We start from the raw sequence: 12,679 nt of genomic DNA on the forward strand, positions 1-12,679 counted from the left end.
GAATAATAAACATGATCAGGAATTATATCTAATTTTGAGTGAGACAAAGGTTCACATCTCATATTGCAAATCTAGAAATTAAAAACATTATATATTAAACGATGAGAAAATAACATTGAATTTCTTTAATTTTTTACCAATTTTGCTTGGAATAATGATACTTTGACAACATTTTTTGAAAAAATTTTAATACTGTCTACGTGTCATTCTGTAATTAGTTTATATTTGTGTTTATAATTATTATTATTAATTGTAGAATAATTTTGGATCAATCACATAATAACAAATAATAACACCTAAACAGTGTTAAAATATTATAAAAAAAATTCTGTCAAACTATCAGTGTGCTTAACCGGGGTTTTATGTTTTATTCGCTGCTATCTTCTCTTTTTCCGTTCCTTCTTATAATGCGTGCATCAGTTGTGATTATCTCTACACTGTTGGTTTTGATGTGGCAAAGTATGTCGCTATTCTACATGTGTACGCAAGTTCCTCGGGTTGATGAAAGTCATTATTAATACTACTGGAATATGTCTGTTTCTACTTTTATTATAATAATAAAAATTAATATTATGTTACAAAATAAATAATTTTGAATTTTATTATAAATAATTAATTAAAACAACAAATATTTATAAAATTTTAAGAATAAAATAAATTATATTAATAAAGATAAAATGAGTAACAAAATGTGTATATTACGAAGAATCACAAAACAGTTATAAAAAACCTCTTTTTAATGGTCACCGATGAACGAAAAAAAACAAAATGATGTTAGAATATTTATATTGATATAATAAGAAATTTTAAGTTGAATAAATATAAATTTTTAATTTATAAGAAAAGATTAATTATTTAAGATAAAAATTGAAGTATGCATTGAATGGCTTTTTTTTCTTGAAAACTTCACTACATAAAATATATATATATATATATATATATATATATATATATATATATATATATATATATATATATATATATATATATTTTCAAGATGAGATTTATATTTGTTTATATATTTTAAATTTATTTCATACCTAATTTTTACTGGATTCAACATAGTATATAAATCTAAGGTTTTTTTAGTAAAAAAATTCTTGTTACTTCTATCATTACATCTGTAGTTATCAGCAACGCATCATCTATCGTTGTTGGCGACGTCATCATCTACCATTATAATTACTAAAGTTCTAGTTTCAACCGACAATCACATGATTTTGATTATCTTGTCCATGTGACCCTCATGCCGTCAACGATGCCTTCATCAAAGCTCCTACGCGCTCTTAACGTCTTTTAAAGTTCCTTTTCTCCGTCATGCATGGTGACACGTCTCACAGCGATTTAGAGCGTCGATGTCACTATTTTTCCTCTTTCAGGTTCATCGTGTGTTGTCACATGTTCCATCTCCTCTAGGAAGCTATTCAGAGCATCAATGTTGTTGTTTTTCTCTTTTTTCAGGTGCCTTGATTGGAGAATCTTAGATTTTTTAAGATTTCTCTCTCCTATTCATCCATGGCTTCTTCCGCTACTGTCTCTTCTGACTTCTCTTTTGTCACTATTGCATTTGACCCATCCATATATGTTTTTTTCCATGGAAAATATGGTTTTTGTTAATTTATTTATAGTCTTGCTAGCTCTCCAACAATTACCTCTTTATCTACGAGTGACATTCCTCAACGGCGATTTGCAAGAAGAGATTTACATTGAGCAACCTCCCAGATTTGTTGTTCAGGAGAGTCTTCTAGATTGATATTTCATCATTTATATCGTCTTACAAATCATTAGCAATGTGTCACATTGTAGAAGCAGATATTTTCACTGAGTTTTTATGGATTATATTAATAAGAAGCTTGGTACATATGATTTGTATATACTAGCTTGAGAAGGAGTATTAGATATATTATTGATATGAAACATGTTATATTTATATAAATATTAAAGTACTATGCATATTTTACTTCGCTGCTCTCAATGTAGAAATACAATATAGGAGTAAAATAAAATAAACCGCAAAATCAGATTATATTACTTTGTTGGTGCATAGGAGTTACAATATAATAAAGCTCATGATTATCATATCTTTTTTGTTAAGTATGAAACTATCATAAATTTGTGAACAGAAACTCTCCTAATTGTTTAGTTTTGATTTTGGGTGACTGAAATGGCCTGCAATGATTTAGAGCACTTTGAGAGAGATTGGTTATACACAAATTTTAGAATGATTCTTCTCAGTAACACTTGAACCAATTTTGGCTGGAAGTCGGACACATTTATATGAAGTTTGTCATCAATGACAAATAAGTATATGGTACTGTCCTACCCAACTAAAAGACAACACGTAACAGGACTAATAAAACCCGTGCCGCTCTTTACAATTTTCTATTTTTTAACTACTGATTCTCAAAAATTAGTTCTACCAACTACTTAATTTTATTGACCTTTATATATAACTAAAAAATAATTTTATATTGAATTAAAATAAAACAAAACAATCATTATATCTTAAGTTAATAATATAACGGTTTATATAAAAACTAAGCTAAATAACGAAAAAATAAAATAAAACTTTTCAAAATAAATCAATTAAATAAAATTATATTTTTTTCCATTCGCAACACCACAATCATCCTGTTAGTCAAACAGCTTCAATTGAAAATTAGAAAATTCATATAAAAATAGAGTTTATAAAATGATTTGAATTTTTTATAATAAATCTTTAATTAGACGTTCAATAAGGTTATTTGATAGTTTGAAAATAATTCAGATATATTTTTGCAAGATGTCGAATGAAACAATCGTGAGCTGATCCACGATACAATCGTAACTTAAATGATGTTCAGTTTTTATTTAAACTTGTTTTATTGTTTTAAACTCTTTAATAAAAGTTAAGTTAATTTTAGTTTGTTAACAACATTTTCTTTTAATCTGTCAGATTTATCAAATATTGTTAGATTTACACATTAGAAAATTTTAGGTAATTAAAATAAAACTTTAGTTTGTAAAATCACTTCTACTTTTGTTATGATTGAATTTTACCTTGATTAAATTTATTAAAATATTATTTAATTGATTGGAATCATCATAAAACACCAATAAAAAAAAACTAGGAAACCTTATTTTGGGCCAAGAGATTTGAACTTAAGACATGGCAGTCCCCCACACACATTAATCACTAGGCCAAGGTTCCATTTTCTATTTAAGGCTTTTTTCAATGTATTTTCAAAATTTAAAATAAAAACCAACATAAATTAATTTTTATTTTTTTTAACACTTTCTACACACAATACACACCATAATTAATTATTTATTACTATAAAATATAAAAATAAAATAGAAAATATTTTTATTTTCTGAGAGTCTTACATTCTTCATATTTCACAAATTTTCACGAAAATTTAAGCTACTACTCAAACAAATGAGATATTCTTTTCTCATATAATCCTCTAACTCCCAAGTTATCTCTTGGGTTTTCTTGTTCCAACACCCTTACTGACCCAATTTCAACCGTTAGATCTTCACCCACTTGAATGTTGTGTACCTCCATGTTGTTGAATGTTAGGCGAGAAACCTGAGAATATATCATTTGTATATGAAGGGTGTATAATAATGTTATATGATGTTGTATATATGTTTGTAATGGTTCTCATGCCTTATCTATTTTTTTTGGGGGATTGTATGAATGGAGGGTTTAATTATGTTGTTGTGGGTTGTTTAGTGCTCCTCTTGCATGTTTGTATATTCATGTGTTAACTCCTATTTTTGTGGCTTTTATACTCTCAAATCAAGAGTGTGGTGGGTGTGGGACTTGTGAGTGTCTCTTCCTCTTAGTGGAAGAGAAGGATGAGGGAGAGGAAACAAAAACTAAGGAACAAGGGTATAAGAATGGGGTACAAGTATCTAGTAGGAAGGGGAGTTGAGTGTTTTGGGTTAAAGAAAAAATGCAAGAAAGAAGGTGCAAGAGTGTGTTGTGTACATGATGAAAAGGAAGAGAAAAAGAAGAAAAGTGTGAAGTGTGGATTGTGTTTACGTGAAAACATTGAGAATGGGAGGTTGAAAACAAAAGTGTAAGACAAGTAGGAGTTCATGTGTGAGTAGGTGAATAATGAGAGAGAGAAAAAATTGGGATAGTGAGTTTTTAGTTAAAAAGGGAAACATTAGTGGTTTTCTAGAAATTAGAAAAGAAAGGAGAAGAATATATGAAAGGAAAAGAGAAAGGAAATGTGAGAGTAGTGTGGGTGATTTAAGTAAGTTGGAGTTGAAGTGATAAAAGTGGAGTTGTGAAATAAAAGTGAAAAGTGAACAGTGGTGAGTGTGCATGGAAAGTTACGTAAGTTAGGAGAAGTGAGAAAAATAAATAAGAAGAGAAAGGAGAAGGAAACTTCATGAATCCACGAGGGCGGCCGCCGGGATCCAAGAACAAGCCGAAGCCGCCGATGATGATCACCAGGGAGAGCGCCAACACGCTCCACGCGCACATCCTTGACGAGGTAGGCAGCGGCTGCGACGTGTTCGACAACATCGCCAGTTACGCGTGGCGGCGACAACGCGAGATCTGTATTTTGAGCGGCAACGACACCGTGACAAATGTAACCCTACGACTTATGAACGGTTACTGTTAGAAGAAGAAGAAGAACATGTTCAGATATCTGGTAGTGCCGGTGTGGGAAGTAATGGGACTCCCTTTCTTGAGTTTGCATTCAATTCCCAGTGGATGGTTTTGTGTGTGACCCTTCAAAATTGAAATTTAGGGTTTGAGGCAAACACAGAATACAACAACTTAGAAAATAATTTAAAGGACGAAGGATAAAATTGTATTTTCATTTTTTCAGACGGGTAGCGGGTATCCGCGGGTGCGGATAGTGTGATATCCGAACCCGACCCGTTAACAAGCGGGTATTAAAATACCCGCGACCCATTACCTACAGGTACCTTTTACCCGCAGGTACTAAATACCCGTAGCGAATTTTATCCGCGGGTACAGGTTTTTATGCCATCCTTAGATGGACCCTCGTGGGACCAACCAAAGAGGTGAAAGAAAAATAATAATAATTAAATGGTTGTAGGACCACCTGCAAAGTAGGTGGGAAGAGGTGTGAACTTAGTAATTACATGAGGTGCGTCAGAAATTCTGTTTTAATGTAGAGGGGTGTGAATTAAGAACTATAGGAGGTGTGTCAAAAATTTTGTTTTCGTAGAGAGGTTGTGAACTTAGTAATCTCAAGGGATGTGTCAGAAATTTTGTTTTAGTTGATAAGAGTGTGAACTTAGTAATTATAGGGGCGCCAAAAATTTTGTTTTAATGGATAGGGGTGTGAACTTAGCAATTTCGGGGGTGCTTTAGTTTAAAAATAAAAAACTATTTTAATTTGAGAATTGTTGGTTATTTAGTTTGACCTATGTTTTTGGTTGGTTTTATACATGTTATCGAGAATATGTATGAGTTTATGTTGTGCACATAAACTGTGTTATTTACCTGTAATTTTATCGGATGTGTGAGCATATCAATACGATAATAAGTTTGAATCTCGCGAGACAAAGATTCGAGTGTCACATTTCCTTTTGTGCGAAGAAATAAAAGGGTGGATGTCTCGCCCAGTGACTGCGGTTCGTGTTGACTATAGTGCACTGGTGCGCGTATTATCGGTATTTTCACTCGTTAGTCCATGAGGAATCGGAAAGATAGGTTTGAAGTTGCGATGAAAGACGACTTGAATCGCCTATTATTGAGAACATGTTATGACGACGAAATACAAGGAACTGACATTGATTTATGAAAGGCCTGATGGTGATGTTATTATGTTTTGTGTTGAAATACGATGTTATGGATGGTTTAGTCTATGAATAATGGGTTATACTATTATATAATATGATATTTATGGTTGCTCACCTTGCATGTTATGGTTGTGGTTTCACCTGCAATGATCGTACTTGTACGGGAGTAGATGGTATTGCAGATAATGTTATTTTGAGTAGCTCGACGAGAGAGATGAGAAATAAAACTTGTCGGGGTTTTTATGTTGTTATTTTCTTATTTCACGTGTGTTTGATCTTAGTATTTTTAAAGAATAAGTAAGATTTGGTTTGTTGTAATATATGGATACAAGATATGTTTATGAATTGCTTCCGCGTTTTTAATCTTAAAAAAAATTGATGAGATCTTGTTATACATTTTGTATATTAATCTTTTATATGTAGCCTCCTATTATGGGCGTTACAAGTCTAACTTATTGAATCTCACCAGACAATCCAAAAAATCATCCTTGCACTAAATTTTGTTGAGTTGATGCACTACATAGAAGCTTCATAAACATTCTAACTTGTGTTTTGTGCAGATGAAGCATATATCTAGACAAGTTCATGATTTATGTATAGATGATATAGTGATAAATTGTCGTATGGATCTGTGAACATTGTTAACATGATTGATTTGGTGAATTTCTAATGATTAAGAGGAGCTAAGATAGTAAGCTTAATGCAAAAATAAAGTGAGTTGGAAGACTAAAAAGAGAAGATGATTCAAGACAAGTCAAGAGTATGACAACACATCTACTTTTTTTTTTGCCAGATTTGTCTAATGGGCTCATCTACTATGTATCGTTTGATGGATTTGTGTACTTTAAAGACACTAGTCATTTAATGTGTTGGGGGAATTGGATAATTTGCTTAGTTGAACTTTCTAGAAACATAAGTTTTTAGTAAAGTTTATATTTTGTGTAAGATTCATGAGAATTTTCAACATTAGAATACACTATTTTCACAATATTTTTCAAATTGAATCTAGCATTGGATCTCTTGAATCTCTATTGCATTGAACATTTTTTAAGTTGTACAACTGAAGTTATTTCTTTTGATCGATTAAAATAAAGCCTAGAGTGTGCATATATGAGAAATAGATTTGATCACCAAAGTCTGTTATAAATAATGGTCCAATAGAGCTTATCAAATCACTCATCCTTTCATCCTATCATTCACCTCATCTTAGTTCACCACTCATCATGCTCATCACTTCACTTTTATGTCATGTGTTGTCTTTTACATGGAAGGATAAATCTCTTGGGTTGTTTCTCTTGTAATCATAGTTTATTCTTAGGTTATGTGTAATCAAAGTTTTATTCTTTAATTTTCTTCAAAATATAGTATATTTTATCTATTCTTTTTGAGTTCTGATTTATGCTTTTATGATTATTTTAAAACACTTCCTGATAATTTGATCTTACTATTTAATTAGAATTCTTATCGGTTTGCTTAAAACCTTCACATGTTAATAAACTTTTGTTTAGGTAAACAAGTAAATCTTCACATGTAGATGCTTGAAATATGGGAGGTGTAAGCAACACCTTTTATAGACACTTAGAATGAGTGAAATATAAATACAATCTCTCTTGTAGATGCTTGGAACAAGTGAGAAACTAAATGAATTAATTCACGATTTTTTGGTTAATTCAAAGATGCACACATGCTTGTTTAATTAGAAAGGTAAGAAAAATAAAATACTTCACATGTAGATTGTTTGGACTAGAATCTCACTTGTGGACACTTGAAACAAGTGATTCTTAATGAATTAACTGATCCTTATTTAATTAATTTGATATATTTTTTGTAAATTTAATGAATGATAACCGTATTGATAAATTGAATTCGTTAAAAGACGACTTAGGTTGGCTAACTCTCTCTTTACCCGTATATTTAAGAGTAAAAAATTCAGTTTACTTTATTTGATCATAAAACAACAATGATCAATATAAATAAGAATATATTCTTATTATGTTATGATATGACATGTGGTGCGTAGTGAACATACATTTATAAGGAATGAATATTATGTTGAGATGTTTAAGTTGTGTGAAGTTTGAGATTTCAATACTCTATTGATATTAGACTCATAAAAATATCATATTGTGAGAGTAGAAGGAAATTTGTATAATCTAGTCAATAATGTAAAGTGAAAAAAAAATGTTTGATAGATCAAAAGGATTTATTATACGAGTAAATATGTTTCTATTATTTAGTTTTATTATGCATGAATGAACAGGCAAAAAGAAAGATATTTTATATTATGTTTTAATTATTGACAAATGTTAAACTAAATTTTGGGATTTTTTTCAGGATGTGTGCAAAAACTATCGTTTACAATTACTCTATATAAATAGGTTAGTCACTGCACAAACAAACCTTAAATATGAAAAAAGGTGACACGCTTATGAGCAAGCAAAATTTGTGAATCCAAAATATATGCAACAATTTTTTGGGCATATGTTCCAAATTATTCAACTTAGACCTTTTACCATCACACGCACATTTCCCCCATTAATGCAACATATCCTTTGGGAATCGAGTCAATCAAATTTCAAATTGATGACATTTAATGTGTAGTTTGGAAAGCATCAAATCAAACAATTGGTATTCAATTGTATTATGTACAGAAGGATTCTTCACTCTTATCCATCAAAAACATATTGGTCATATTATTCAATTACCATAAAGAATAAGCATTTGCAAATGCTTAAAAATTCAAACTTTTGTAGATAGGAAAGAATAAAGTATGATAAACAATGAATGAGCAACGCAAAGACCATATGGAGTTTATAAGCCCAGTTCTATACTATCTTCAGAAAATACAAAAGAAAAGGAAAGAAAAAGAAAATCAAATATTCATTTGTTATCCTTACTGTTTTCATGATTCCAGGAAGGAAGAATTGGGGAAAGAATATACTGCAACTTGTATTGATACAGTAAAGGAATATATTATGTTCTTGCTCTTTACTTTGAGGGAGAAACTGCAAATATATTAAATTATGAGAATGTGCACTTGCTTTGTCCTTCAATGCGTATATAAGTACCCCAAAAGTATCACAGGAGCAGAATTTGGAGGAAATTCTTGAAATGACAACATGTTCAAGGCTTTTATCACTATATATTAGAACCAAAAGAATGTTTTTCTGTTTTTTTTTTTTTTAACAGTGTGTCCTTATACATCAGCATGCATAAGCTTATGCAATCCGCTGAAGGTTATATGCCACCATATCCTCAAGGGCTAAACGATACACACTCTGAGGAAGGCACTGGAGACTTTGAATTGCAAGATCAGCTTTCTCTTTGGCCAACTCTTGAGCCCTTTCAATGCTCCCACTACTCTTAACCATATTGATGGCCTCATCAAGGGAACCATCCTCACTGAATTCAGACTCAATGATATCCCTCAATTTTGGTTCTTTCTCCAGTGCAAATATTACTGGTGCAGTAAGGTTGCCCTTGGCAAGGTCACTGCCAGAAGGCTTTCCCAGTTGCTCTGCTGATTGCGTGAAATCCAAAATGTCATCCACAATTTGGAAGGATAGACCCAGATTCCTTCCATATTCATACATTTTCTCAGTGATGCCGCTGTCAGCACCGCTGAAGATTGCAGCTCCCTTGGTGCTGGCTGCAATCAAGGATGCTGTCTTGTAATAGCTCTTAATTAGATACTCTTCAAGTTGAACATCACAATCAAACAAACTTGAGGCCTGCTTTATTTCCCCACTTGCAAAATCTTTGATCACCTAAAAAAGCACCAAGTAGTTATGCAAAAAGAACTATATAAAATGGAATTGTGCATATCTTACACCCACGATAAAGCAACTGGCTCCAGGGTGCATCCATCATTTGTTTGCAATAGTGATTTTAGGCATGCAAGTAAAAGATGGTGCCTTAAACAGGCATGGTGATGGAACTCACCTGGCTGATTAGTTTAATGACTTCAATATTTTCAAGGTTGGCTAGATACCATGATGACTGTGCAAACATGAAGTCTCCGGCCAGCACTGCAACTCTTGTTCCAAAAATTTGATGTATAGTTTTCTTCCCTGTTGGTACATAACAAAATGAATTTATTAAAACAGGAACTAGAATGTTCATGTTCTATTGAAGCAAGATATTTATAGATCTATTTGACATGTGTATATTTGAGAACACAATTTTGTCAGTTTTTACTTGAATTCCCTAAAGATCATTAGAAACAGTTCCATGAGCATGTAATGAGAAGTATACTCTTAGCTTCCAATTATATGCTATAGAATGGCACTTGCAGCCTACCAAAATGGTATATTTTACCAAAACTTGCATTGCTAGTTTGGTCTGCTGTCATTGCTTAAAGAGATGAACTCCATGCAACCAATAATCAGAAGCACTGATGACACGCACTTTTTTATTCTTTATGTGTAAAACTGGGTTGAAAGAAATCCATGTAATGGAACTCACCTAGAGGGATAAGATTTTGATGTTGTTGTATTAACAACATAAGCCCTTTCCAAGACATCGCAAAATTGAAGAGGCTTCTAATGTACATTTTTTCCTATTTCAGTACCAAAATTTACTGTAGTTCTCCCTTATTTTCATTCTTTTCTCCTCTTCGTAGAGATATTTTTCTTACACAAAGTGTGAGCATGCTCTTATTTTACAGAAAATCATTACTGATCCAAAAAGTTCTGAACCAGACAAAGACTATGATGGAACACATTTCAAACATGATGCAAGCCCGAGTACCACTGCTTTTACACAAACATAACGTAAAGGAAACATTTTATCAAATAAATTGTAACATGGTCATCCCAGCTTAAAAAAAAGCTAAAATAAGACATAATCAAATAATCTAAAGCTAAATCAGGAAAGTTAAAAAGTATATAAAGAGAAATCACAGGCCTACCTCTTCGAAGGTCACTCTCATCTAGTACATCATCATGTATCAAACTTGCAGTATGAATCATTTCAATTATCTCCGCTAAACGTCGATGCTTTACAGTAAGTTCCCTGGAGTCAACGTTTCCACATGAAATTTTCAACTTTTTATTTTCATATAAAAATTTTAGGTACGACAAAGAACGTGTGCTTATGCCTTTGTGTGTGAGTGTGGACTTGTGTGTGAGTGTGTGTGTGTGTGTGTGAGAGAGAGATAGAGAGTTATGTGCTTACTTCAAGCCAAGCAGCTCTGCAGTTGCCCTTGCCACCAAGAACACCAGAGCTGGTCTCATCCTCTTCCCACCAGCACTAAAAATCTGCTCAGCTGCAGACATTAAAACTGGATTTTCTGCTCCTACAATCTATCAAAGCACCTTTATCATATACAATAAAAGCGAGGTAACAAAAATCCAATGATCACCACTTGCAAAGCAAAAGAAGCTAATTGAAAGAAGGTTTAGCAGGCAATGAGAATGATAAGTACTTTGAACAAATTGACTGAATAAACATTCTTACAAAACAAAAAAATCAAACAAGTGAATAGTAACTTATGTTTGTAACAAAAAATGATCCAATCTCAATAAATAAGTAAATAAAATTGAACATCATTAATCCAAAACATTGCAATTTGTAAATTGGTGTCAAGATACAAAGAAATAATAAACAAAGCCCAAATAATGAATTCAATAAAGGTTAACAAGAACAAAATCCAAGAACAAGTAAAGGACTTCATTGAAGCGCCTATTCCCCTTGTTAATTCTATACATTTCTGGTCTGCTGAAGGCACTCTCACTCACAATATATAGAACAACACAAGACTTCATGAGATGGGACAGCAACAGTCACACACAGTTCATAATAAATAAAACACCAGAAAGCACTCATCCATCCCAGAAGCATTACTTACCGACTGCAGATTTTTATTGAGAGTTACCAAATCATCAGCTACCGCTTCAAAGAACCTAGCTGCAGAAATTGGGGTTTCGGAAAAACCCTTCAAGTTCAATCCTTTGTTAAGGCCTTCAATTGCTTGAGTGCCCCCTGTTCAAAAACAAAAAGTTTCAAACTATAGTTTTCCTTCACTCAAACAGTACATGCCCTTGAAGTAACCTGAATCACTTCCATTGTCTTACTAGAAAATAGTGTAAATAGTACACAATCATTCAATTACAGTTATCACAATTGGTAAGTTTGTTGAGTTCTAGAACGACAACTCAAACTTCATACCAGGGATGGTTTCTGATTGACAGTGTACAATTTTTTACAGAAACAACAATGCATGAAATCAAAATCAAATCTTGTACCATTCACGGTGGGTTCCGCAGTCTTCATAGAAGAAACTCGACACTGAGTGCTCCTCTTCGTACAACAGAACAATTTACATGCTCCATAGACTCTACCACACCCTTTAGAACTAACCCTGGCGTAGTTCCTGACTGTGTGCCTATCAAAGGAAGCATTGGAAGAACAGCCACAAGAGACCAAGTTTTTTCCAGCGAAATCAATGGTTTTGCCTGTGACAGACATCATTCTGACTTCTGAGGGAGGCCCAGAAGGAAGAAAGCAGTGGCAGTCGCAATTCACGGTACCCAGATGAAAAAGGAGGATAAATTGACGTTATGTAGAGAGGCAGTAGCTAGGTGCAGCCATTGGAGGGAGAAAACGAGAAGAAGAATGAAAAGGAGAAAAAGGGTGTTTGAGAATCACAAGTTTTTTGAAGAGAAAAGAAGGAACACAAGAGTTAGAGTTGAGTGAGTGGATCCTAAGAACCCACATGGGACTACGTCTCTTATCAGTTGGAGAGAGAAAGCTATGAGAGTGAAATCTGTGACTCATGCTGCTTCCTTAAGACATCACCTTGTTTTGTGTGAACTCTAAACATGGGTGAAAGAGTCAAAATGTCTTTCTAATGTCCATCGTTTTTACAAATAATAATAATAATAATTCTATTATTCAAGCAAAG

The 12,679-nt window shown here is 32.7% G+C and overlaps 1 protein-coding gene across 1 annotated transcript; it reads right to left on the reverse strand.

The window, feature by feature from the left end:
- Positions 1-8,636: 8,636 nt before the first annotated feature.
- SPS1 (solanesyl diphosphate synthase 1) lies at positions 8,637-12,479 on the reverse strand. The gene is made up of 6 exons (XM_047321784.2): positions 12,021-12,479; positions 11,624-11,757; positions 10,951-11,078; positions 10,685-10,788; positions 9,718-9,845; positions 8,637-9,542 (listed from the first exon to the last, which is right to left on the reverse strand). Exons 1-6 carry the CDS (start codon positions 12,244-12,246, stop codon positions 8,994-8,996), a joined length of 1,269 nt encoding a protein of 422 aa, XP_047177740.1. The 5' UTR covers positions 12,247-12,479; the 3' UTR covers positions 8,637-8,993.
- Positions 12,480-12,679: the final 200 nt, after the last annotated feature.

The sequence above is a fragment of the Vigna umbellata genome, chromosome 3 (genome assembly GCF_029865625.1).
Source record: "Vigna umbellata cultivar VRB3 chromosome 3, Vumbellata_1.0, whole genome shotgun sequence".
NCBI classification, from domain to species: Eukaryota; Viridiplantae; Streptophyta; class Magnoliopsida; order Fabales; family Fabaceae; genus Vigna; species Vigna umbellata.